General features: G+C 61.0%; 1 protein-coding gene across 2 annotated transcripts; it reads right to left on the bottom strand.

Moving 5' to 3' along the window:
* Window positions 1-646: 646 nt before the first annotated feature.
* MTCL2 (microtubule crosslinking factor 2) lies at window positions 647-26173 on the bottom strand. 2 transcript variants are annotated; one of them, XM_066198613.1, is made up of 16 exons: window positions 25460-26173; window positions 17396-17620; window positions 15692-15850; window positions 13125-13187; window positions 9190-10422; window positions 8096-8215; window positions 7795-7920; window positions 7228-7458; window positions 6973-7080; window positions 6521-6688; window positions 5257-5508; window positions 5061-5132; window positions 4615-4685; window positions 2927-4373; window positions 2690-2831; window positions 647-1724 (listed from the first exon to the last, which is right to left on the bottom strand). In XM_066198613.1, the coding sequence occupies exons 2-16, from the start codon at window positions 17591-17593 to the stop codon at window positions 1696-1698; spliced, it is 4419 nt and encodes a 1472-aa protein (XP_066054710.1). In that variant the 5' UTR covers window positions 17594-17620; window positions 25460-26173; the 3' UTR covers window positions 647-1695. The 2 variants fall into 2 exon arrangements, with proteins under 2 accessions (XP_066054710.1, XP_066054711.1); XM_066198614.1 differs by having other exon boundaries at window positions 8096-8212; window positions 25460-26160.
* Between the last annotated feature and the right edge of the window lie 662 nt (window positions 26174-26835).

Raw genomic sequence — 26835 nt, 5'->3', positions numbered from 1 at the left:
TGGTGGAGTGGCACAGTTGGGGTCAGCACATGGGGATGGTGTCAGGGACAGACAGGTGGGTGAGGAGAGGATGGGACACCATGTGTGGGCTGGGCAGCAGACAGGACGGCAGGAACAGAGGGACAGGATCGTGTCACCCCACGCCTCCCTCTGCAGCAGCACTGCCCCAGACAGGACAGGCAGCACAGTCCCCCCACCACAGCATGGGAAGGCAGCACCAAGGGTGGGGGTGAGGGGTTACAAGGCCTTTATTCATCACACAACAAGCAGGCATGACACAGGGGTGCAGGATGGGGCAGGCAGAGGGCCTGTCATCAGGGCAGGAGGTGCCCTTCATGCGACCTTGGCATGGGCTGGTGAGAGGAAGCAGGAGGACAGGGCAGGGGCAAGCGTGGCTTTGCCCAGAACACCTCGGGTTTCACCCCAGGCTGGGCACTGGCATATGGACAGGGGCAGAATCCATGGAGGGGCTGGAGTAGAATCAGCCACCTCCACACCTTAAGCAATTTTTCCCACAAATTCCTTGCCGGCCTCATCTCAGCCCCCCTGGGAAATGCCCAGCACCGTTATTTACAGAGTAAGACAGAACTGACCAATATTACAAATAATTAAAAGGCAGTTGTAAAAATGAGAAACCACATTCCAGAAAAGTAGAGAGTCTTTTAAAAAAACCACAAACCAAACCAAAACCCCGATTATCCATGAAAATGCTAAAAACCATCCCAAAAAGATCTATGTACAGCAGGAGATTGCCCGTGGCAGTGCTGGACCCAACTCCTCCGTGGCAGGCAGGGACACAGCCCGGCCCCGGCTGCTGGTGAGGGTGGGCAGCACCTGCCCTGAGTGTCCCCCACCCGGGTGACAAGCGTCCCCCAGGGGCCGGCCAGGTGCCGCAGGAGCAAAAGGCCATCGGTGCTGGGCCTGCTGGGCCCTGGCTGATGCTGGTGTGTCCGGAGACACAGGCAGTGAGTGGCTGTTGTGGAGATGCTGACGGAGGCTGCGACGTGGCAGTGATGCTGCGGGCAGCGAGCGGCTGGACAGGAGAGGGCAGCAGCCTCGGCAGCACCAGCAGTTCATAAGAGAAACTGCGAGATGACAATGCGCAGAGGCCCTGGAAGCGGTGTACAGAGCTCCAGAGCAATGCACAGAGCCCTTGGAGTGTTGTACAGAGCTCCAGAGCAGTGCACAGAGCCCTTGGAACAGTGTACGGAGCCCTGGCGCACTGTGCAGAGCCCCAGAGCAATGCAGAGCCCTTGGAGCAGTGGATGGAGCCCCTGAAGCATGCAGAGCCCTGGGGGCAGCGTACAGAGCCCCCAGGACAAGGCACACAGCCCCAAAGCAACGTGTTGAGCCCTAGGCACCTGCAGGCAGCTCCATCTGGGTGAATCCCTGTCTGGCCCCTGGCAGGCAGCTCCAAAATAGGTCAGGCAGCTGCCTCAGAAGTCTCTGTTTTCTCCTGGAGCTGCACAGAAGCACCAAGGCTGCTCTGTGTGGGGCTGGATCACAGTCCCCCAGCCCCAGGAGCTCTGCAGTGCCCTGGGGGCTGTGGCTGCTGCCCCCTCCCTCCCTGGGTAAGGCTTTTTCTGGTGGTGATGGAGGGACGGGCGGCGCAGACCGCGGGCCACGCTGCAGCCTCCCAACCCACAATCTCTTAATCCAATTGGTGCCTCTCCAATGTAGCTCATTTCGGTTTTTTTAAAATGCACTTGGTTTTACATTGCAGGCTGTCCGGAGTTGGGCAGAGCCAGAAGAGGAGGAAAAAAAAAAAAAAAAAAGAGAAAGAAAAAAGAAAAAGAAAAAAAAGAGAAATATGTATATTCAGCACTTGGAGGAGAAACAACTACAAGTGACCCCAAGCAGGGAGGTGGGTGTGAGGCAGGGGCACCACGGCCCCTTGGGAGCAGGCGATGTGCACACACACACCGAGGCACAGGCCAACTCTCCCACGCTGTGCACCCAGCGATCCCAGCTCTGCAGCTGGAGGAGCCTAGGGACCACCCGGTCCCTTCCCAGCAGCGAAGGGCCTCAGCAGCACCCGCCGAGCAGCAGGGTGGCCGGGGAGGGCCCCGCAGGCAGCCCAGCCTGGGTGACCACAGGGATCCTCCCGCCTCCTTCCTGCCGGGGAAGCACAGGCGGCCCGCGGCTGATGCAACCGCGCCGCAATCGGCCCGCGGGATGATGCTGGCAGGATGCACCCGAGCCCCGGCAGGGCGGGCAGCGCCGGCAGCAGCCGGAGCCGGCACCCTCCATCCGCGGCATCACCCTCGGCCAGTGCCTCCCTACAGCCGCCCTGCTGCGCCTCAGCCCAGCCCTCCCCGTCACACCAGCAGCCTCCCCCGGCTGCTCTCCCTTGCTCAGCGCCCGCCAGCCCTCGGCACAGCAGGGTCTCAGCTGACATTCCCGGCGCGGTGGCACCGGCCAGGACCCCCCGGTGCCGGCAGCGGGGCTCTGCGCGGGCAGGAGGTGATGCAGCCACCCTGGCGGGGGGTCCCCCACATCCCGGGGCCACCGGCAGCCTCCGGCTCTACATCTGCTTCGTAAGCGTCCCCGGGGCCGAGGGGACGTTTAGGAGACAGATGAGCCCGCGCCACCTCCGAGAGGGGCCCCCGCGGGCTCAGCGCGGGCGCTCGTCCGGCAGGACAGTGGATGGCAGGCACGCTGCGTCCCCCGGCCCCCCGTCCTCACTCACTCGAGGCCCCCGGCTTCTCCTCCGCCCTGGGGGTGTCCGCGGGGTGCAGTTTGCACTTGGAGGGGGAGTGGCGGACCGCGGAGCGGGAAGGCCGGGCAAAGCACGAGGTGAGGGACTGGGAGCTGCAGTCGCACGCCGTGTCCTGCAAAGATAGACAGGGCACAGCGGGGTTAGAGGGGTCAGGCACCGTGTCCGCCGCCACGGCGGGACACCCCGGGGGGCTCCGTGCCTCGTTACCTCGCTGGCTATGGCCGAGATGAGGTCGGGGTCCCGCAGGGCTGCGTCCTTACTGCCCTGGCCAGGGGACGAGGGCTTGGGGTCCTCGCAGCTGCCCTGCTTGAGGACCTTCTTGTTCAAGACGCGGGAGATGTTTTCGGCTGGGTGGTGGGTGGCGGGGCTGGGGTGCTCAGCTCTCTTGCTCTCCTCCCCAGTGGCCTCCTTCTTCTCCTGGGGGGCAGTGGGGCTCTGCGCCCGCCCGCAGACGTTCCTGAAGAACTCCTGCACGAGGCCGTACTTGGGTGCTTCGGGCTTGGCCCGGCTGCTCTCAGGGCAGCCCGGCTTCCAGATGGACTCGGTGCTGCCCGCGTGTTCCACCACGCTGAACAGGCTGGACAGGCCATCGTTGATGTTGCTGAGGACCGGGCTGTCGCGGGTGGTGGTGGAGCGGGCCCAGGCTGAGCCGTTCTGCTTGCTCTGGTGCAAGTTCCACAGGCTCCTGTCCTTGGAGGCATCCAGCTTGGAGGAAGACCTCCTCTGGAGCTTTGGAGAGCCGTATTTTGGGGAGCAGCACGGCCGCTCGATCCTGGAGTGGACCTTATCCAGGGAGGAGGAGATCTGCTTGCTGCGCACGGACATGAGGGAGGAGCTGCGCGGGGACCAGCTCTTGCCGTGCATGCCGGCGCTGCGGGGCAGGTCGGTCTGGAGGCCCACGCTCACCGTCTGGATGGTCTGTGTGCCCACATGGGCCAGCCCCACTGTCTGGCTGGAGGTGCTTTTCACCTTCCTCTCGAGCGAGCTGGAGCGGATGGCCTGGCGCACGCAGTTGGTGATCTCCTTCATGTCGTCGCTCATGTTGCCGGAGATCTCCAGGTCGTGCAGCGAGGGGGGAAACCTCGGCACCGGCGGCACCGTGCTCTCCCCGGCCCCGCCATCCAGCAGCTCCTGCTGCTGCTTGGAGAAGTTGCACAGCCACTGGCTGTAGGTTCCCTCGGTGCTGGCCGACTCCGCCGGCTCCTTCGGCTTGGCCATGGTGAACAGGAATCCGGGCTCGATCATGATCTTGCCCTCCTTGTTGTGCACCAGAGGCGCCTCCAGCCGCCGCACCACGGGCGGGCTGTAGTAGATGCGGATCCCTGTCTTGTCTGGCGCCGTGTAGCTCCTCTGGATTTGTTTCTGAGCTGGGTCATGCCTGGAGAGGCTGCTTGCCCGTGAGTAGTCCCAGGAGGAGATGCCCAGCTTCTCCTTGGCCAGGCTGTCAGGGGCAGGTTGTTCAATATTCACATATGTACAGTTTGAGGGAGGAAGGCTGGCGCTGTCCCGGATCCCGTTGGGCAGCAACTGGGTGGTTGAAGATGCCTTTTTGCCCCGGGCATGGTCACCCAGCCCTGGCACGGTCTTTCCAGGGAGGTAGGGAGAACAGTCGAGCAAGCTTTCAAACTCTGACATGGAGGAAACAGACTTGGTCCTGCAGCAGGAGAGAGGATGAGGATCAAAATGGGGCAGGGCAGGGGGTTGGGGGACAGATGAGGCACTCTGCGCCCACCCCAGTGGGACCTTCCTGGGCACCCAGTCCTGCTCCTCACAGGGAGCCCTTTGCTTCCAGGACTACCCTGGAACATGGTTCCATCTTGCCATGACTCTCAGAAGTGTCAAGCCCAGAGGCCCCCTCTGTGTTCCAGGGACTACGGAGGCACCAGCACACTCACCTTTTGAGGTTGGTTCCCTTGGCTTCTGCTTCAGAGATTGTCTCCTTGTCTGTGATTTTCTCATTGAGAGCCTAGGAGGGCACAGGAGAAAGCTCCGGGGTCAGCAAGCACAGGACCAGAGCACAGAGATGGGCTGGAGCTCAGGGGCTGCATCCCGCTCCCCTCTGGCACCACCAGCTTCCCCACACACTGAGGCACAGCAGTCTCAGGACTGCACGGGGCTGGCTGCAATCACAACTATTTTAAATCAGCTTTTTATAGCCCCACAGAAGCTCCTGGGGTTCAGTCATGCCCGTCACACTCTCATTCTCCTGGTGCTCTCCCTTGCAGCCTCATTTGCTGTTTAAGGGGGTCTTAATTGGGGTTCACATATTGTCTCATCTAACCCTTAGCACAGACCTGAGCCCTAAGAGCATCCTGAGACCACTCCACCCTCTCTTACCCACCTCCTTCCAGTTGCTGCCGTGCTTCTCCATTTCAGAGTGCTTCAATGCCCATGGACTGGATCCTTTCTGCAACTGGAGAATGTACTGGTCACTCAACAGGTGCAACATGAGCCTCTCTGGGCAAGCAAAAGCATGAAACCTTCTTGGGGCAAGCAGCAGAGGCTGGAGGACACGTGCGGAATGGGGGACACCATACCTGGTTAAGTTTGTTCTGCAGATCCTTCGCTTGCTGCTCTGCCTGCTGCTGCTCCTCCTTGAAGCGAGCCAGCAGCTCCACCTTCTCCTGGTTCCAGTTCTTCTCGCTGATCTGCAGCTGCTTGGTGAGGTCCATGACAGCACTGTAGGACTCGGCCAGGAGGTGCTGGTGCTCCTCACGCTCCCTCTTCAGTGCCACCTTCCAGTCTGGCAGTGCACGCTCCGCGATCCCTTTGCCTGCCTTTGATTCCAGCTGTGGGGACACGGTGGTGGCTGTGAGGGACCACAGCTCCAGCGTGGTGCTGGACACCTCCAGCAAACAGGCAGGGCTGCAGGCATTCCACTGGCCAGTGCCAATCCCATGCTGCCAGGCTGGGCAATAAGCATGTCCCCAAGGACGTGACACACACAACATGGCTTGCCCATGGCACAGCCAAGTCATGGCCAGCCCTGGCTTGCAGCCACATCATGCCAGCCGGCCCAGCAGATGGTCACCCAGCAGGACACAGGCTGAATGTCCTGCCTGCCTGGCTTTGCTCCTTGTTCTCCATGTCTCCTTGCAGGACATGGCTCCTGGAGAGGGGCAGCATCACCTGCAGTGCTGCCAGAGCGGCCGCCAAGGATGCACCACCACTGGGGTGCTGCCCCACAACTGCTCTGCTCACTTTTGAGGAGGCAATATGGGAACTGGGGACTCGTGCTGTGCCGGGAGAAATCCTGCCTGGAAAGTACTGGTGCCTGTGCTGGGGAGTAGAGCTGATGTACAGCCATGGGCTGCTGCCAACACAGCGTGAGTGGAAACCTCTCAGCACTGGGAGGACAGGGCTGAGGGACTGATGGGACTCATCTTAGAGGCAGGAGCTTCCCCGACTGCCCAGGCTGCCCTCCCTCCACCTCCTGCCTTCCCTGCAGCCCTGCATGCCTTTTGCAGCACCCACAGGGATCCTGTGCTGTGACCCGGGGTGGGGGAGAGCTGGGCTCTGATGCTGCTCTCAGCTGCCTGGCCTCAGGAGGGATGCTGAGCCCCTGTCCCATCCCACCCTCCCCACAGAGGAATAAAGAGCATCCTCTGCTGCTCCACAGTCAGATTTCCATGCCAGCCCCGTTGCCATGGAAACTCTCCTGCCTGAGTGGCTGCTAATTAAGATTCCCACAGTGCCACCCTGCTCCCAGCCCAGCGCTTGGCACAGGGCACAGGCAGGCCCCCAGGCCCCCAGCAGGCATGGGGAAGCTCTGCCAGCCCACGGGGTGCCTGGGGCTCCCACCTGGGCGATGTGGCACTTGAGCTCAGCACGCTCCATCTCCCAGGCAGCCTTGGCCTTGGTGAACTGCTGCTGCAGCTCGCTGGCACCGCGCCGCTCCTCCCGCAGCTCCGTGCACAGCTCCTTCAGGGTCACCTTCATGTCTGCCAGAGTCTTGATGCACTCGTTGGGCTGCAGGAGAACAGGGGTGAGCACAGGCAGCAGGAGGGGACCCCAGCAGGGTGGGACTCTGTGGGAGCTGCCCTCTCTGCATCCCAGCCCTGCAGGCTGCTGCCAAGGTGAGGGACAGGGGAAGCCATCAGGGCAGCGGATCATCCTTAGGGGTGATATGCTGGGGAGGAGCATCCCCACCCAGCCATGCACCCCCAGAGGAGCCACCACCCCATGCCACACAGTCACAGCAGGGGCTGATCCTACCCTGATCTACCCCCTGGGCTGGTGGGGACCCTGCTCACCGTGTTGGGGGTCCAGGTGTCCCCGGCACACATCTTGTTGTCTGCCTGTTGCTGCGGGGCTAGCTCCTCCTCTTCCAGCAGCAGGTACAGCTCCTTCATGCTGTTCACCTGTGAGTGATACCATGGCTGGGGTGATCTGGGGACCCACAGCCCCTGGCCAGGGATGGGGGACACCCAAACAGCCCCGGGCAGGGCAAACGGGCATGAGGGACACACCCAACAGTGTGGTCTCCCCTCCATGGCAGCCCACTGTACCTCCAAAAAGTCCTCGCCCTCACTGTGCACCACCTTGCCCTGGCGCCAGCGCTTGAGGAACCACTTGAGCTTCATGAAGAGCAGGAGGAAGCTCTGCCTGAACTGCTGTGACTCTTGCACCAGCAGGTTCTTTTCCTGGCTCCAGAACTTCTGCTCCAGCCGCCTCTGCAGGTTCAGGCTCTGCAGCTCAAACTCCCGTCGCAGCAGAGCTTTCTGGTGGTCCTCCTTCAGCTGTGGAGAGACGAGTGGCTCCAGGACAGGCATTGGTGGCAGCCTGTGATGCCTCCCCACCAGGGTCTGGGCTGAGCCTGGTGCCAGCCCCACATCCCCATCTGGGAGCATGCTGGGGACAGCAGGGCCATTGAGGCAGTCCCATGGGAGAAGCCCTGCATGGCTCCATGCCCATGTGCAAGGAAGAGTGTGCTCAGCCTTGGAAGTGGGACATGCTGTGTGTGCTCCCAGGTGACACCCAGGTCCCCACGTGGGTCATAGGGCAGGGGCTGGAGGTGGCACCGCCATGGGTTGAGGACAGCTGTCTCCCAGGGGCAGAGGCTGTTACTTACTCACCTGGCAGATCTTCTGTGAGAAGTTGTCCACCTCGTCCTTCCTCAGCTGCCTCTCCTGTGAGAGCTGCTCCTGCAGCCCCCGCAGGCTCTCGTTGGCCTCTGACAGCACCAGCTGCAGCTCCTTCATCTGTAACAGCCCGGGAAGGGGATGGGAAAGGTGGGCTGCACTTCCCTGCGTCCCTCCCTGACCAGGCTCTGCAGCTTCCCTTGTCCCCCCAGCTCTTGAAAGGGTCAACCACGCCCCACAGCCCTGTCCCCAACCCCGCTGGCCAAGGGGACGTGGCTCCCAGCCTGTGTCATACCTCGGTGGCGTAGGAGTCGTTCTCCTCAGCCCGGCAGGTTTTGTAGCTCCGGGGATGGGCGGGGTCCGTGTCCTTGGTGTGGGGGATGCGGAAAGGGTCGGCGTCCCTAAAATCAGGCTGCTGCATGCGTGGGCAAGTTAATGAGAACAAACCAAAAGAGCGGGAAGAAAAAAAAGCCAGAAAACAAAACAATGGGTCTCCGAAACAGTAAAGGACTACAAGACAACAAAAAGGATGAGGAGGAGAAGGAGCTTCATCACCATGGCGGGAGACAATGTGGAAACCAAAAGGAAACACAGGATGAGGAGACACGTGGCCTGGATTGTTTGGGGAAAGGGGAAAAAAGAGAGAAAGAGGGAAAAAATGTGCAAACACCAGTTACGGTGCCATGCAGTGACTGGGGGAGACTGGGACCTCGGGCTGGGGGGACCACATGCAGAACAATAGGACTCTGAACAAGGGAGTGTGCTCCAGAAAGGGGCTTGTGCCTGCAGCCCCAACCACCACTGGCATCCCTGGACCTGGGCACGAGCTAGGACCCCTGAGAACAGCGGGACAACAGGGCATGAGCTGCTCTGCACTGCTCCAAAGGATTCTCCCTTGGATGCTGATATGCCCTGAAGCCTTTGCTCTCCAAACTACCCTGCCTGGGTACCTCTGGGGATGGAGGATTCCTGCAAGCGGGGTCCCTGCAATTTGGGCTGCTTTCGGGGGCTGCAGGCTGCTCTCCTCCCACCCAGCTCATCCCCAACAAGCAAAGAGCTTCTGAAACACAATGTTGGGCTAAGCCACGGAGAGCAGCCAAAACATCAGCTCCTGCTAAGGTGGGATTGCACCTGAGAGCCCTTGGCCATGGGCAGGGCAGCCTGTGCCAGGACGCCCACTGCCTCCTGCCCTGGGCACACTCTGTTGGAGCAGAGTCCTACCTTGTCCCCAGTGCCACTGGCATGCTGTGAGGTGTTAGTTTGGATTTCGCTCTGGAGAGGCAGGAGGGAGGTTACATAGGGGATCGGGGTTTGCTCCGTTAAAGCAGGAGGAAACGTGGTGGCAAATAAAGCGGCAGCTGCTGAGAGGGATGTGGGAAGAAGCCGTACCTGGAAGTCGGAGGCATGCTCCTTCTGCAGCCCCTCTTTGGTGACGTCGTGGCCGCTGGGGCTGGAGAAGGGGAACGAGTCCGTGTGCTCCTTGAAGCCGCTGGTGAGGTGGTCCACCTTCCTCACGAAGCAGCCCAGGTCCTGCTGGAGCACGCCCAGCCGCATCAGCAGCACGTTCATCAGCTTGGCATCGCTGGGGCCGTCACCAGTGCTGCCCACCGCCTCGCCCAGCAGCACCCCTGCACACTCGTTGTCCAGGCAGGCCTTCAGCCCCGAGGTGAACCCATTGGCATCCGAAATCAAGACATCGATCGCTTTACTGACCAGCGTTGCCTGGTCCCGGATACCCAGCAAGGTCTCCAGGTCCTTGGGCTTGAGCAGTTTGGTGGGGCCATCGGGCACCTTCCCGCTGCCCAGCCCCCTGTCCTGCCCGTCGGCCTCGCCGCCGCCCACGCCGTCCCTCCAGCCGGCGGTGGGGACACACTGTGCCGAGTCGCCGGCCTCGGCGTCGGTCTCCAGCATGGGCCGGGTGGTCTGGCAGGAGGCCAGGTCGCAGCGCTGCAGGTTGGAGAGCAGCACCCTGTTCTCGTACTGCAGCTTCTTCACCTTGCCGCTGAGCTCGCTGATCTGCACCTTGGCCGTGGCCAGCTCCTCCTGCGAGGGCTCGCTGACCACCGAGCAGCTGTCCTCCGACAGCGTCACGTCCAGCTCATGGTCCGACTTGTACTTGGTCAGCTCGTTGAGGAGCAGCTTGTTCTGGTCCTCCAGCTCCAGCAGCGAGCGCCTCAGCAGCTCGGCCTCCTCCTCCACGAACTGCAGGTGCCGGCGCAGCTCGGCCACCGTGTCCCCCGCGTCCCCGCAGCTCGAGACGCCCGCCAGGAACCGCGTGTCCTGCCCCGGCAGCTCCCTGTCCCCCTGGCCCTTCATGTCGTCCATCTCTGCCCGCAGCCCGCGGTTCTCCACCTCCAGCTCCACTATCCTCCGGCTGAGGATGTTGGCTTCCTCCTCCACCAGCTTGAGGTGGACCTTCAGCTCGGCCTCCCGGGAATGGGGAGAGTCAGCCAGCTCCTCCACGGACAGGGAACTGTCGAGGTCCCCGTACAGGGACCTGTACTTCAGCAGCTCCTCCTTCATGCCGTCGTTCTCCTTGGCCAGCTTGGTCAGCTTCTTGCACATCAGGGCTGACTCCTCCTTGGCAAAATGCAGCTGGCACTTCAGGTCTGCGCTGTCCTCCTGGAGAACGAGGGGATGGGTATCAGAAAGATGCTCCCAGGAGCCACGGTGATTCCCAGACAGCCCTGGGGACATGCCACCCTCCCATGCCAGTCATCCCAGGGAAGCTGCTGGCTCTGCTCCTGGAGGGGGAAAAGCTTTGAGATCCATCCTGGAGACTTTCAGGGTGAGCCTGGAGACAGGACAGGATGCCCTGGATGAGGAGACCTGTGGGTCTTGCCCAAGAAGGACACTGAACCACCACCAGGGATGTGTGGACCAAGTCCAACCTCATCCACAATGGGGCAGAGGGGAAGAGAAAGCTCTCAACATTCCACAGGGCCACTAAGGTTTCCTCCCCAGACCTGGCACTGCTGCCACTGCAATGCCCTCATCAGGCTCTGCTCCTCTCGCTCAGCCCCCCACTCTCATCACAGAGCAGAGAAGCAGCTGAAAACCTCTCGAAGTCCCAACCCCCAGCTTGCTGCCACCACCATGCCAGAGCACTGAAAACCCAGCAAAGCCTCAGCATCAGCTCAGTAGTCCCTTCCCAAGCTCCTCTGCTTCTCAGGACCGTTTCTCCATGTGTTCCTTTTTTATTTAGCAGTTAGGATCTTGGCTGTTTGCCCAGACAGACCGTTTCTCTGCTCTGGGAGCTTTTTGGATGGAGGACCAGGATTTCCTGACGTCCAGCTCGCAGCTTCCCGTGCCCTGGGGTCACTTGAGTGCTCTGAGCTCTGGCATGGTCAGCGCCAGGAAGGGACCTGCCGGGCTGTGACCCTCACCTCACTGCACCCACTGGAGCTGGGCACTGCTGGAGGGGGCCAGGCCCTTTGGCTGGGTGGCTGCTGGCCCTGGCAGCCCTCTTCCTGGCTGAACTCATCCCCTTTCCCCTCTCCTTGCCTGGAAAAAACAAACTGTCCCCTTCTTTGGGTGCCCTGGACCCCCAGACCCCCCAGCCATGCCCATGCTCACCCCAAACCCTGCAGCAGTATTTACTCTGCAGACTTCCTGGACTGCTCATAGCAAGGCCAGGGGTGATGGAAAGGGCGTTCCCATGAATTTGGGGTGCCATTTAATTCCCTAAATGTCCTGCTGTGACCACAGGAACCACCCTGCTGCACTTTCATGTTTGTGCACTGGGACACGACCTCACTAAGGCGCATTAAAGCTGTGCCCCCCTAATTAGGTGAGGAGATTAGGGGCGGGCCAGTGCGGGCAGGGCAGACATGACCTCAGTTCCTGTTTTTCCAGGGGAAAAAAAAAAACAAAACCAGCAACCCAGTGTGTCCCTCTAGGCCTTGGCATCAGCAAAGAGACACACACACGTCCCCAAGCCCACCTGGAGTGCTCCTGGGGCCTGGGCAGACCTCAGTGTTGAGTCTGTCCCCCCCAGCTCCACTTCTGGGGAGTGCTGATGCTCACCCTGCAGGGCCAAGCAGGAAAGGGGCCCAGGAAGCCACTGATGAGTCACAGGATCTGTGCCCGCAGGGCCACCAGCCACGGCTGCGTGGGGACAGGGAGCCGAGGGGGGGCACATCCAGGGGCATCTGCACCCAGGGAAGCCCAGAGTTCCTGGAGAATTGGTCCCACCACACAGCTGGGGCCACCCTGCAAGCCCAAGCTGAAGGGTCTTGGCTCCATGGGGGTGTGGGAAGCAGAGGGGGTCGGGGTTGTTTCCTGCCCCAGGAGGAGGCAGATGAGGAGCTTCGGCCTCAGGAAGGGGGTGATGGAGGAGCCCCCTCAACTCAGGGCAGAGCTGGCTGTAAGTGCTCTCTGGGGAAATGAGGGGAAGGATGCTGGGACCATCAGCTGGCCAGAAGGGGCTCTCAAGAATGGAATTAAAGGGAGGTGATAAATAAACACTGAAGGAGAAGGTCTTTGAGGGCCTGGGGGTCTCTGTCCTGTGTCTGCACAGAAAGGTCTGTGCCAAGAAGGACACAGGTCACCCAAACCCTGCTGCTCAGGGCTCCTGCCATGAGACACTCAGCAGCATGTCAAGAGTGTCTTTACTACATGGTCTGCCTCCGTGTCCCAGCTTTGGGGGAGCAGATCCGTTCCCAAAAATAAACCCTTCAAGTCTTTTGCCTTTGAAAGAGGATTTTTCCTCTTGCCTTTCTATCCTTGCAAGAGCAGCTCTGCCTCTCCGAGCCCTGGTAACAGCATTAGCGAGTCACAGCAGCTCAGCTCAACAGCAAGTGACAGCTGAAATCCTGCTGCCACCGGCAAATCCCCTGTCCCTGTGCTGCCCCAGCAGCCTGGGAGGGGCAGGAGTGGTGTGGCCTCCAGCCACCCCCACAGGGACCCTCTGCTCCCCCAGACCCCGTGAAGCTCCCACACCACCCTCAAGCACAGCTGCTGGCACTGCCAGGAGGGACACGGGCTGCAAGAGCCACAAGAGCAGAAGCAGCTTTGCAATGTAAAAGCCAAACTCCTTCAGCTCCTTACACAGGGAAAGGGTTAAAGCCATCGCCGGCCACTGCTGCTCCATTGATAAATGAGACAAGGGAGCGGCTGAGGACAAAGAGGATGGCCCAGCACATCAATCCCTCCCTTATGCAGGGGCTCTGAGAGGCAGGAAAGCTCTGCAAAGCCCTGCAAGGAGGGGATGGCGCTGCCATGCCCGGATTTACTGCTGGTCCGGGCTCAGTCTCCAGCTGGCACCGTGACCCGGGGTGTTGGTGGGTCACTGTGGTGTGCCCTGGGTGCTCAGGTGCTGATACCTGTACTGACGGCTTCTTCTCAGTCTTGCCCATGGAGCGAGACCCCCGCTTCTTCAGGGAGTTCTGCAGGAGGAAGAGAGAGTTATGACCCACAGCGATGGCACTGCACCCCTGCAGTGACAGACAGACAGATTGAGTGTGGATGGACATTGGTGCTGATGCTCGTGGACCCAGCCACGGCGGGCTGGAGGAGGCCCTTTGCTCTGAGGGAACTGGACTGGCAAGTATCACATCGTGAGGTTTGGCCAGAAATTCCCCCTGCAGGCAAACGAGCAGTGAAAAAGCAGGAGTGAGCAGGAAATGAGCCATGGAGAGTGGAGAGGCTGAGTCACTGTCCCTGTCAGGGCTGGATGGAGCAGGGAATGCAAACCCCAGGCCAAGGGACAGCTCTCAGGACATTCCAGTGTGGGAGCAGCAGATGATGACATTCCCCATCGCCTTCTCCCCAAGCAAGGGGACATGTCCTGGTGCCTCAGCAGCACAATGCTGACTCTGCTGTCAAGGTCACAAGGGGACACAAGGGACAATGTCCAGACTCGTGAGGACAGCTGGGAGGTGGGAAAGGCAGGCAGAGCAATAAGGCAGATCCAAAAGCATGGTAAAAATGCAGGTGCCCAGAGCAGAGCCAGTTATCTGGGGAAGGGAGCTGGGGCAAGACCCTCAAGAACATCCACACAGCCTCCCGTGAGCCCTGGCTGATCCATGCAGCTGCCCTGGACCTATTTCCAAGCTGGTGCTGAGGCCCAGCAGCCAAAGAAAGCAGCTGTGAAATGTAAGCTGCTGCCTGTGCCAAGGTGACAGGCTCCAGGCTTTCCTATTAAGGCCACAACCATCCCTGGAGCTGCTGGAGCTGCAGAGCCTCTCCCAGGGGCTGGTTGTGCCACATCACATCCCTCACCCCCACCGTGCTGGGGACTGTGGCTGGCAAAGGGCAGCTCCAGCCCCAAAGAGCCCCAGGCACAGCACCCTGGGGCACACGTGGCTGTCACTGCCCCACCCTGGGAGCAGCCTTGGGGTGGTGGCTGCCTGAGGGTCCCATCACAGCCAAGCTTGGTGTGGCAGGCTTGGAATGGAGTACCCAGGCTGATCGCAGTTTTTCCTATCCCTTTAGGAGACAGAGGAGGGGAAAAATGCCTGTGCCTTCGGGATGATCCCCAGACAATTATCCAATTATGGGAGAAACCTCTTGGAAGGGAGGAATAATCAGCCCTGAGGGGTGAGCGCAGCCCTGCACAGTCACTGGCTCTGGCTGCTAACAAGCTCTGCCAGGCTCCGTGCCCTGCAGCAGCAGGGAGGGAGGAGGGCTTTTAGCTCACTTTGTCTAATGTTTGCCTAATTAGCACTCTGCAATCAGCGAGTAACCCCAACACCCTTGCTAGCCTGGGGATGTGCCATCCTGAGCCCGGGGACCATCTCTGAGCCCCTGCCGAGCAGCAGTGTCCCCAGGGCTCAGGCAGCTGCAGCCAGGGGCTGTATCCCACCCCTCACTCCTCAGCCAGAGCAAGGCAGCTCTGAGCTCCCCACGCTGACCACACAACCATTTTCCCTGCCTGTTTTCCGAGCGGGAGAGCTCCAGCCCAGCTCCCGCTGCTGCGATTTGTTATTCAGCCCGCGCTGCCGGCTGCAGGGAAACCCGTTTCACGGCTGTTAGCGGGGGCTGCGCTGCACAGCCCGGGGACAAGACACCCGTGTGGGGGACGCTGCTCCGTGTCACCTGAGAGGGGCTGGGTACAGCTGGATCCTGCAGCTTCCCAGCAGCTGGGCTCAGCCCTCGGCAGGGATGGCCCCAGAGATCCCAAGCCTGTGCAGGAAGCACGGCGGGGGAAGTGAGAGCCTTCTCCTGGTCGTGTCTCCTCCCCCACACTGCCCTGATGGCTCAGCCAGAGATGCATCCCGAGGCTCCCCCGGGACCAAAGGCATCCCGGGCAGTAGGGAAGTGGGTTACAAGGGCTGCAAAGGATCTCAAGTCCATGCTGTCACCAGGATGCCTTTCCTGTCACCGAGGCTGACACAGATCCCGGCCAGAAGCTGGTCCCAAACACAGCATGACATGGAGTGCCCTGACTTGGGCATATGGGTACATTTGTGGCTGCCCAGGACACAGAGGGGATTGTGCACCCACCCAGCTCCACAGCACCACTGGGACAACACTGGGACACTGCTGGGACATCTCAGCCCAGTTTGAAGGATATGGTCAGGATACAGCCAGCACCAGGCACTCTGCCAGGGACAGGGACCCTACACATCGTGTGGAGCTTTGCCCAGATGGAACTGGGCATGGCCCAGGGGGCTGGGCTGAGCAAGTGGCCAGGGACATATAAAGTGTCCCCAGTGCAGTGGGGAAGTCCTGTAGCCCCCCCTGGATGGGGCAGAGGCAGCCCTTGCTCACAGACTGGGATGAAGCCTGCCGAGGGCAGGAGCTGCTCGGGTTTCACAAGCATCTGTAGCACGGGTTGTGTTTCGGTGACTCAGGCAGGGTTGGGGGATCCCATGATGCAGGGCCAGGACACCTGCTATGAGTGGAGCCTTGGGGACACCTCCCAGCCCCCCTCCCGTGTCCCACTCACCTCTCGGAGCTTGTCCATCTCGTTCTGCACCACCTGCTTGGCCAGCTCGGTCTCGATGAGCCGCTGGCGCAGGTCCTCATTCTCCTCCTCCAGCCTGATCCTCTTCTTCTCCACCACCTCCAGCTCGTTGTGGAGCCGCACAGAGACGTCCTTGGCCACCTGGGGACACAACAGGGCTCTCATCAGACTGGGCACAATGTGCACGAGGCTTAGACTACAGCTCCTGGGCACCCACAGTCCTCATGCAGAGACCAGCAGGTGGTTACTGAGACCCTTTGGAGGAGACTCTATGGGGGGTGACCCCCTGGCCCTTGGGTCTGTCCCCTCAGTCATGTGACTGCTCTTGTTCCTTCACCAGCTGCAAGGCTGCCCAGCATCCCCATCCTCTGGCCAAATCCTGCCTTCCCCAGCCCTAGCATGATGCTGGGAGATAATCATCACCTTTTTTCCATACCACAAAGCTGGCAAAGCCCCCAGAAGGCTGGAAGAGCTGGTAGGCAGCAGCAGAGCAGGCAGCCTGTCGCTGCAAGCAGCAGCTGTGCCAGTCAGGAGAAAGGCGAGCTGCTGCATCACATTACAGAAAAACCAGCAGCTGCCCTAGGGTGAAGAGTGCCTACATCCATCCCAGAGCTCCCCCTCTCCAGATCCCTGCAGGGGTGCAGTCCTCAGCATAAAAGGAACTTAATAATACAAAACATTCACTCCTGCATTTGCAGGACAGCAAAAATTGTCCCAAATGCCACTGGTCTCCTGCACAGCCTGGGATATCAGCACTGTGGAGGCAGCAGCAAGCCCTGCTGCAGGGCTGGGGGATCTCAGGCCATGGGGTCGGGCTCCTGTTCCCCCGAGGATGGGCTGTGCTTTCTTTCCCAGAAAGGGAGAAGCTGGAGGGGGTGCTTTTGGCAGCAGCCAGCCAAGCTGGGGGGGAGCTGATGGGTGGTTTGAGGAGGGGATTGGGGCCCCAGCAGGGATGGGCAGTGAGGCGGGTTCACAGCCCCACACTTGTGGCATGTCTTGGCTCCAGGACCGGCTGTTTTCTGCTCAAAAAACAAAGTTAGTCCTCGAGCTGTTGCACATCCATCCTGAGCTGTCTCCGACTGCCACCGCACCCCCTCTTGGCAGCAGCCTCGTTGGTGAGAGCCCTCAGCAAACACTCACCAGGCTCCTCCAGGGCAAAGCAATGTCACCCCGCAGAAATCCTCTTGTCCCTGCCCCAGCCCCACGTGCCACCATGCCTGGGGCTCTGCAAGGTCTTCCCGATGGCCGAGAGAAGCAGCTCACAAGCCTGCAGGGTCCAGGTCCCCACACTCCCTCCCTCCCTGCACACTCCATCCTGCAGTGGTGGCCCCATCACATCCCCATAGGAGCAGGATAAGGGAGCTCAGCCCTGGGGCACAGGGCTGGGCTGGGTTCCAGCCTGCATGGGATGAGCCTCACATATGGCACAGTCAGGCAGTGCTGGCCCTCTCCACCACCAGGGCCCCCTCAGACCAGCTGTGAGCTGAAAGCACTGCTCCCCGCTTCCCACATCAACGTTGCAAGCAGGGAATTACGATGTCTCCAACAAAACTGCATGTCACCACAAACTGCACATCCTCACAGAGCTCCCTGCTCCCCAACACCCCCTGCCACCTCCATGCCCACAACACATCAAAAACCCCTCTTGGGGGCTGCCTGGGTGGGGAGGTGCCCTCCCAGGCTGACCTTGACGTCCTGCTCCAGGCTGTGGATGAGCTCTCCGTCCACCTGTCCGGTCTGTGCCACGCGCAGGCTGCGGCGCTCGGCCTTGCGCAGCCGGTACTGCAGGATGCGGCAGGTCTTGCTGGCCTGGTCCAGCTGCTGCCGCAGCTCCTGCAGCTGGTACACGTCCTCCTCCATGTAGACATCCCGCATCTCCAGCATCTCAGCGCGCAGCTCCTCGATCTCATCCTGTGGGGAGGTGTGGTGTTAGAGCCCGCAGCTTGCTCTGCCTGCTTTTCCCTTGTGACACCTCCTCACCATGGCCATCCCTCCAACCATCATCCGTCCATCCATCCATCATCCATCCATCCATCCATCCATCCATCCATCCCATAAGCCATTTTCACAGGTCTTCAACCCCTTGGGCCAAGCCCAATCCTTGCAGGAAAAGGCTCAGAGCCAGCTGGGTGCTGTCAGCCGGGGGTGAGCCAGTCACCCGGTGAGGGGGAACAGCAACAGAAGCGCCTGAGAGTATTTGTGGTAAAAGAAAGAGGAAGGTGGGGGAGGGAAAGGAGCTGCAGGAGCAGCTCAGGCAGCAGCCACGGGGAGAAAAATTAGGTTATCTTTGGAAAAGATGTGTCAGGGAGGCAGGCGAGGGAAGGAGGAGACGGCAGACGAGGACAGCTGTTAGGGGAGGCAACGTGGGGACATGAACCAGATGCCACCAGTGCTGGGGACCAGAGGTTGCCCTTTGTTTTGCCACCAAGCAGCAGTCTTTGGGCTGGGTCCTCTGTTCCTCTCTTCCAGTCTCATTAGCTCTCCCAGTGACCTCCTCCAGCACAGCAGAGCCTCTGGCACAGTGCAATTGCATCACTGCCACAGCAGGGCCAAGGGTGACATCCTGCTGGCACCAGCACTGACCCAAAGCCTCCTCCAGGGCTATGGCACACGACTACTGTGGGGGCCCCAGTGCCATCTCCTCGTGCAGAACAGGACTGAGGTCACTGGGGACACTCAAGGACTGTCCCCTCCGGTCCCTGGGGACTGACCAAGCCCTGCCCACATCACCATGAACGTGGTGTCAACCCAAACCCCCCAAACAAACACTGCAGCCATCACACCAGCTGTTCTTGACAAGACCTGGTGGGACCAGGGATCCCTCCTGGGAAGGGACCAAGGATCTGCTTTCCTGCCAAACACCCCTGCCACTAAAGACCTCCTGACACTGCCAAATGCCACTGCCACTTGAGAAGTGCGTGGCTCACCCTGCCACCCTGCACCATGGCATGGTCAGGGAAGGAACAAAAGGATCTGGCACAGGCATTGGGGATGCTCAGCCCTGATTCACCCTGGGCAGAGGGGACAGGGGACTGCTCCTCACATTGCTGTGACAGTGACCTAGAGCCTGAGATGGCCGCTCTGTGCTGGCTCTGCCAGGCGCTGGCACAGAGGCTGCCACGCTCACCCGGCCTGACAAAGCCCCAGCTGCAAGAACTCCCCGAAAGGAGAAGCCAAGCCTGGGGAAAGGACTGGCAGCTGCAGGGACAAGTCACAGTCGCTCACTGTTGGCTTTAAACACTTTGTGACAAAGAAGGAATGTCAATTAGACAATCCCAGATTATCTCCTGGCCTGGGCTGCCAGCACCATGGCCACCAGGGTCCTGTCACCCTCCGCTGCTCTGCTTCTCGACAGGGGGTCCTGAGAACAGATCTGCTTCTGTTCTGTCTCACAACAGAAAGAGCCCCGAGGCTTTGAGATGAGCACAGGGGGTCCTGGGAACACCGGGCCAGGCTGTTCCAGGGACAGCCAGAGACTGTCCAGTGAAGGGGCATCACTGCAGACATGTTTGATAAAACCTCCTGGACACGTCAGGTGTGAAACCCCCCAGGGACAAACCACATGTGCTGGCAGACAGCCCTGCAAAGGGCCGGGATTCACCCTGGGGTGACAAACTCGATGGGAATCCCCCACTAGCACCGCCACCTCCCCCCCAGCACAGCCACAGCTCTGGGGGCACCAGCAAAACCCCCATAAACCAAAACAGCCTGGAGAGCTGCTTTATGGCATCCATTCCTCGGGAGCTTTCATAGGAAGAAAAGGCATTACGGATTGCAGGGGAGCAGGCGCACTGCAGCGGGTGGGGGAAACCAGCCTCTCACCACCAGAGTCAGGCCAATCGTGGCCTGAATACAGCTGCAGTCCTCCTTCAGTGCTGACCATTCCAGCTCTCACTTGCCGTGTGGCTTTCCCAGGCAGCAGCTGAGCAGGGCAGGGAGCAGGGACCTTGGAAAAAACCCAACCACGTCTTGCATTTGCTGGAAGGGAGCCTGGGCTTGCCCTGCTAAGAGCTCCTGCTTGTTTATGCTTTGGGTTGTAGCAACCGTTATTTTAGGGGGAGGCTGTGTCCAGCGTGTCCAGCCTGGGCAAAGCCTGGATGTACAGCCCTGGAGTGGGGCTGGGGGGATTTGCAGCACTGGGGGCTGGGAAAGCAGTGCCTGTCTTCGCTCCAGCTGCAGGAATTCAGCCACATCCCGTAACACAGATAAATCCTCTGAGTGGATGCAGCCTGGCAGGCGCACAGCCTGCCCCAGTTTGTCCCACAGAGGCAAGCCATGCTGCTAAACCACAGTAAAGGGATTAGGATTGGAGAGTGGAAAAATGCCAGCAAACTGGAAGAGAGCTTGGAGGACAGAACTGATCTGCTAAGGCAGCACATGGGGTCCACTGTGGGCCCCTCACAGCTTCAGGGGTCCACGATGGCACCCTTTGCACCTGCACATTTTCTGGGGTTGATGCCCAACTCAGCCAAAAATCCATTTGGATTTAGGTGAGAGCAGAACCAGGAGAGGGGAGGAACCCCACAGAAACAGCCCAAATTCAGGGGTGGCATTGAGCATGGAGCACTGTAACTGATGTTAAATGAAGCGTGGAACACCAGTGAACACAAGTGACCACCAGTGACATCCGTGAAACCAGTTACCACTAATAGCACCAGTGAGACCAGTTACACCAGTGACCACCACTAACACTGGTGACTACCACTAACACCAGTGACACCAATGACAGGTGGGCAACACTGAGGAAGAGACAAATTACTTCTCTCCAACACAAATGCCCCTGGGGACTGCCCTGCAGGGCCACTTGCCCTGTAAACAACAGGGTGCCCATCCCTGTGAAGTCACAGCCTCCCAGCACCCATGGGCTGCTCCCCTGCTTGTCCTCCAGGATCACCCTCCACTGCATCCCGCTCATCCCATCTCTGCAGCAGTGAAGATTTCACAGTGTTTTTACACCAGAAATCCCCTGGCTCTGAAAGAACGCTGGGAAACCGCAGTCCAGAGAGACTCATTTGAATGCCCCAGGGATGGTGTGCAGAAGCAAACGCCCCATTTCGTGGCTGCAGGAGCCAGGTTATGCTCAGTGGAGCAGCTCAAGAGACAACCTACACCTTCAACCTCCTCTGCACAAACCTCGGAGACACTGTCTCTCCCCGGGGAGATTATTAAGGAAACTAAGAAGCGGAAAGGTGGGATGCAAACTGCCTGTTTCCAGTTCAGGAGAAAGAAACCATGCGTTTTTACAGCAGGAGGAGGCAACAGCTGTGTCCACACATGCACTTGAAGGACATCAGCTCTTTCAGGAAGGGCTGAGCTTTAGGGTGATGACCCTGAGCAGTGACAGGGCAGCAGAGGGACCAGTGGAGATGGCAGAGCACACCTTAGAGTGCACACCAGCCCCGTTACAGGTTGCAGAAGCAGAATTAAACCCTCGGATCTCCTGCTCAGGGGGGGTTAGACGCTGACTCTGGCACCGGCAAGAATGCAGCAAGCCCTGAGCAGAGCACACACACTGTGCAACCCCAGCAGGACCTGCTATCTCCAAGAGGCAGAAAACAGCAAGGGACACAAAACAGGCTCATGCAGTGCAGCCATGGCTGGCTGTGGTGCCGCTGGCAGCACAACCCCCTCTGGGGCACAGCCAAGCAGCAGCAACCTGCCCGTGGGGCGGGGGTGGGCAGCATTTTGGGGGGCACAGCCCTGCCTGCACCCTGCAGCTTCACCCCCTAAGCTCAGCAGAGGAGGAGGAAGGGTGGGGGCTGCCTGGATGTTTGGCAGAGGCGCCTTTGTGCGGCGCTGGCAGCGGGTGTGCCTGCGGCTCGCCGCGATCCCCGTGCAAAGAGGGGGATTACCGTGCAGGAGAGCAACAAGCACGGCTTCCTCCCAGATTACAGCACAAAAGCAGCAGCTTTCAATTAACTCTGAGCGCCCGTCAGGCAGCACAGGGAATTGTGCCTGAATTTGCTAGGGAAAAAAAAAAAAATGAAATCAGAGGGGATTTTTAAAGGAAACTGCCCAGGGTGCTCAGGCATGTCCCCTGCCAGCAAGGGGAACCCAGAAAATGCAGCGCACCACAAGCCCATGCCAGGGTGCAGTGGGTGGAAGGATGGGCAAGGCACACCCATGTCACACACGGGGGTTTCTCTGGGTGCAGTGACAGCAGCCCTGGCCCAGCTCTGACAGCAAACACCGGCCATCCACGTCACACTGGAGCTCAGTGCAGCAGCCTGTGCGCTGATCCCTAACCCCTGGCTGGCATGGCAGCTCCCCTTTGGCAATGGGAGTGAGGGAAAAATCAACATTTCTCAGCTTTACACCTGCCCCCATAAATTACCAGGCAAACAGCTGGGGGCTCTCTGCAGCCCAACCCATGTTGGGCACCATCCGAAAAGGCAGGAGGCTGCAAAACCCCTTCCAGGGTGGCTGCTTGACAGAGCTCTGTTCCCCAGCTCTGCAGGTGGTTACTGGGACTCCCTGACATGGTCCCTGCCCCTGTGGCCAGGCAGGATCTGGGCAGCAGCAGAGCAGGGACTCGGTGCCAACCAGACTGCCCTGACACAGCTCCCAGTATCCCTGTGGGATGTTCTCAGAGAGCCCGTGCTGGTGGCATAACTACCCTGGGGGAAACAAGGCACCCAGCCACTCTAAACGTTTCACCACAGAGCTGGGAAATGCATGCGAGCCCCGGGGGATGTGGGACACCTCAGGGCAGGGAGCAGGAGGGGGACAGGCAGCAGGAAAGGGCAGGCATCACTGCTCTTGCCTCAAGCCCTTCCCTCGGAGAGGAGAGGAAAGGGTTTGCAGGCATCCCCTCCCCTTGCTCCAAACCCTCCCGTGCCCACTCTTTGTCTGCCTGTCCCTCCGCAGCTGCTGCCGTATCACATCTCACATTTTCCAGCCTGCTGCGCAGGGCTGGGAGCTGCTCTCCATCGCACGGCTCAGCAACAGCGAGCGGGGCAAGGACATCAAGCCACCTCCTCCCTCACCAGCCTGCCCGTGAAAACAGCCCTTTTTGGGGAAACGCTTGGGATAACCCCTCCAGGGGGGTCACAGCAGGTGCACGGGCCTGAGAGCAGGGGCAAGAGGAGATCCCAGCCCGCCCAGCGCACCCCGAGTGGGAGGAGGAGAGCGGAGCCTTGCACAAATCTGGGCTGCAAAGAGAAATGGGTGCAGTGTGCCTAAACAAGTCGGTTTTATGATGGCAGCCGAGGGAAGATGGGACGTGAGCTGGCACTGCTGGAGCTCTGCTGGGAAGCTCCCAAGCCCAGCGTGCATCACACGGGCATAGTAGCACCACACACGTCTGGCTCGTGCCAGAACGTCACCAAAGCCCTCCCACCCCCAAAAATCCTCATCTCGCTCCAAATACGCACTAGGTTTTAGCTGGTGCTGATGAATACGTGAAAAAAATATTCATTTGCGGCTTTTAGGGTGAGTCTTAGGAAATAAGTCACCTGGGATCAGTCTGATTCATCCACACTCGGGTGGAGGAGAGCTGCATGGCAAAATGGGCAGCGCCAATCCCTCGGGTTAGGGCTTTATTTTTGTTTTAAGTCCTGAAATGCCTGAATTTTTAGCACAGATGGCACAAGCCAGCACTCTGCTGCAGCCCAGCCCAGTTTCCTGCTCCTTGCTGGAGAATCTAGGAAAATCTTCCAACATTTTTTTGGAGCACAAGAGGTGTGTGCTCTGGGCTTCTGCCCAGCTGGAGCCAGGGTAGCACCCCAGCCACCTCCTGCTCCAGAGTGAGGAGAAGTGAGCTACAACACGGAAACACGGATATAAGCAGGATGCACATGTCAGGGAGCAGACACGAGTGCTGGCAAAGAGGGGAGAGGGGACGATGCCACCAGCATTGCCATGGCGGCTCTTGGTGCATGCCTCCAGCTGCTCTCCCCTCCCCCACTGCTCCGGGCCAGGGGATTTCGGCTGCCACCCCTCAGGGCAGGTAAATCACTGGCACCCCGCTGGCCTGCAGCTTGCCAGGAAGGAGATCACGTGGAGATGGAGGAAGCCCAGCTCTGTCCGCAGGAATGGCAGCGCTCGCACGCGTGTTCTTGGAAACCCAGGGGCCTCATCTGTGTTTTTCCAGCTCCCAGTAAATCAAAGCCCTTAAGCTGTTGCTGCTAATTCTGGCAGGAGTTGGGACACCAGCTGTGAACTGGGGCTTTGCTAACGGACAAAGGGCCTGATTGAGCATCTTCCAGCGCATCACCCAGTGCCTACCTCGGGGTTGGAATCCTGAACATTTTCACAAACTTGGGCGGCAGCAGAAGAGAGCTGGCCTGACTTCCAACCTGCAGGACCCAAAGAGCAGCTGGGCAGCCTTGGGACCCAGCCCTGAGCTTGCCAGCAGGTGACTGCCCAAGCAGGTCAGCCACAGCTCCACCCTGAAGAAGAGGAGAGGGCACAAAATGCCTGCAGCCCCCCAGGACGTGGCACCTGGTGGGTGCTGGTGCCAATCAGGCTGATGTGTGACCAGAAGTGGGACTGCTCTGTGTCCCTGTTCCCTCACAGCACGTCTGCCCTGGCTCAACCACGCCCCTGTGAACCAGGCAGACCCAGAAAAAGGCTCCAGGGAGCACAGGAACCAGCGGGAAGAAGAGAGCTGGAAAATGTCCCCAGGGTCTGGCAGCAGCAGGCAGGGAGAGCAGCAGGGAGCCATGCCCAACTGCCAGGCCATGCCCAACTGCACGGGGTCAGGTTATGCCATAGTGTGTCCCAGGATGCCCAGTCGGGCTGAGCACATCCACACCATGCTGAGCTGGGCCTTGCTAAGCTGTGCCAGCCCAGGCTGTGCCAAGCCAAGCTGGGTCCATGCAAGGCTTGGTCGTGCTGCACCCAATGTGCCGTGCCAGGGCAAGCCATGCCCGGCCGGGTCATGCCTGGCCCACGTTGTGCCAAGCCATGCCATGAACACTGAGCAGTGCCCAGCCATGCCACACCACGCTGGACCATGCCCAGCTGGGCCGTGCTGTGCCAAGCTGAGCTCTGCCCTAAGTTCAGTGTGGCCATGCCAGGCTTAGACAAGCCAGGCCTTACATCCAGTCATGCTACGCTGTGCCAAGCCAAGCCCAGCCACAGCACGCCAGGCCAGCCCTGGCTGTGCCACGCTCAGGGATGCCATGCTGGGCTGAGCCATGCCAAGCCCTGCACCCAGCCATGCTGTGCTGTGCTGTGCTGCTCATTTGAGTCAGGCCAGGCTGAGCTAAGCTGTGCCTCGTGCCATGCCCTGGGATGCTGAACTGTACCAGGCTGGACCTGAGGATGCTGTGCCACACTGAGCTACACCTTGGGAGGCAGTGCCATGCCACGTCACGCCATTCCCAGGGATGCTGTGTCATGCTGAGCCATGCTTTGGCATGCCATGCCATGCCGTGCCATGCCATTGTGATGCCAGGGATGGTGTGCCATGCTGCACTGTGCACAGGGATGCCATGCTGCGATCACAAGGGATGCTCTGTTGTGCTCAGGGATGCTAAGCCACGCTGACCCCTGCCCTGGGATTCCACACCATGCCATGCTAAGGCCAGGGATGCTGCACCATGCTGAGCCATGCCCTCAGATGCCCTGCAAAGCTCCGGGACGTTAAACCATGATATAGCCAGGGATGCCGACCCTGACTGACCCATGCCCTGGGATGCCATGCTGTACCACTACTGCCCAGGGACACCGTGCCACACCGAGCCGCGACAGGGATGTCACTCCACACCGAGCCGTGCCGGGGATGCCACGCCACGCCGTGCCCACCTTGAGATAGTCGTTCTCGGAGCGCAGGTCCTCCAGCTCGCGGAGCAGCCCGTCCGTGCCGGCGTCCAGCAGCTCCTCGGTGAGGTCGGAGAAGGCGAGCGAGGTGCTGAGCTGCAGGCGGCTGCTGGCCACGGAGGCGGCCGAGGGCTCCTCGGGCAGCGGCGACGCCTCTCCGGCCGAGGGCGGCGGCGGCGGGGCGCTGCCCGGGGACTCGCCATCGCTGCCGCTCAGCCCCAGCTCCAGCGACAGCAGCTTCGCCTCCTCCGAGGCGCTGCAGTCCGACACCTCCGAGCTGCTGTCGGTCAGCCCGGACCCCGGCCCGGGCCCCGGCACCGAGCGGGGTCCCGACGCCGTCCTCCTCGCCCCGGGGGCCGCCGTCTCGGCTCCGTGCCGCCGGCCCTTCGGCCGCACCGCCCCGCGCCCCGCCGGCCCCTTGCCGCCGGCCCGGGCCCCCGCCGGGCCCCGCTTGTCGGGCCGCCCGTCCTTGCCCCCGCCCGGCCGCCGCGGGTGCGGGTGCGGGTGCGCGCCGCTCGCCGCCAGCCGCGGGGCCGCGCCCGGGTGTCCCCCGCCGCCTCCGCGCCGGCCCTTGGCCAGCGACCAGCCGGGCACCTCCTTGGGGCGGGCGGGCGACGGCGCCCGCTGCGCCTTCTTCTTCCTCTCCGGGAGCGGCGGCGGCGGCGGCGGCGGCGCGGGGGGACCCGGCTCTGCCGGCGCGGCCTCCATCTCCCGCTGCGCTGCGCTGCGCTGGGCTCGGCCCCGGCCCCGGCTGCGGCTGCGGCCCCGGCCCGGCCCCGGCTCCGCCCGCCGCCGCCGCCGGGCGGGGACGAGCGCGGGCGGCGAACAAAAGGCGGCGGAGGGAGTGTGGGGGGAGGCGGGGGGCGGCCGTGCTGGCGGCAACAGCGACCCCTCCGCCCGCCCGGAGCCGCACCATCCCGCCCTGCCACCGGAGCCCCGGTATCCCCGATGGATGGGGGCATCCCCGGTGGACAGGGCATTCCCCGGGGCGAGCGGTCCCCTCCGGGCGTCTGCAGCAACGCGTGTCCTTTGGGAGCCGTGACATGGCAGCTCCCCACCAGCGGGTCCCTGGAGCATCCCTGGGGACAGGGTCCCCTCAGGTGTCCCCTGCAGAGCAGGTACCCGGGCGGAGGAGGGTTACTCCGGGACATTTCGGTTCCTGGGTAAGTGTCCCTCAGGACAGGTCTGGGGAAGGAGGTCCCCTGGGTGTCCTGAGCACTGCGAGGTCCCTAGGGTGTCCCTGTAAGCGCAGGTCCTCCGGGGCAGCCTCAGAGGTGACGGTCCCCGAGGGACGCTGAGGCTGACTGTCCCCCGGGCCACCCCTGTCAGTGCAGCGCATCCTCGGAGCTGGAAGTCCCCCA

The sequence above is a fragment of the Chamaea fasciata genome, unplaced genomic scaffold (assembly GCF_029207755.1).
Source record: "Chamaea fasciata isolate MVZ Bird 193981 ecotype frontalis unplaced genomic scaffold, bChaFas1.0.hap1 SCAF_17, whole genome shotgun sequence".
Classification (NCBI taxonomy): Eukaryota; Metazoa; Chordata; class Aves; order Passeriformes; family Sylviidae; genus Chamaea; species Chamaea fasciata.
Note: the sequence above shows the minus strand (reverse complement) of the source record. Positions and strands in the feature narration are given on the sequence as shown.

Coding starts and splice junctions, on each gene's coding strand:
- MTCL2 (XM_066198613.1), bottom strand. CDS start 17,593: ATGCTGGAGATGCGGGATGTCTACATGGAGGAGGACGTGTACCAGCTG. Junction 13,188..15,691: donor AGATGGACAAGCTCCGAGAG/GTGAGTGGGACA, acceptor TTCCTCCTGCAG/AACTCCCTGAAGAAGCGGGG. Junction 7,921..8,095: donor ACGACTCCTACGCCACCGAG/GTATGACACAGG, acceptor GGGCTGTTACAG/ATGAAGGAGCTGCAGCTGGT.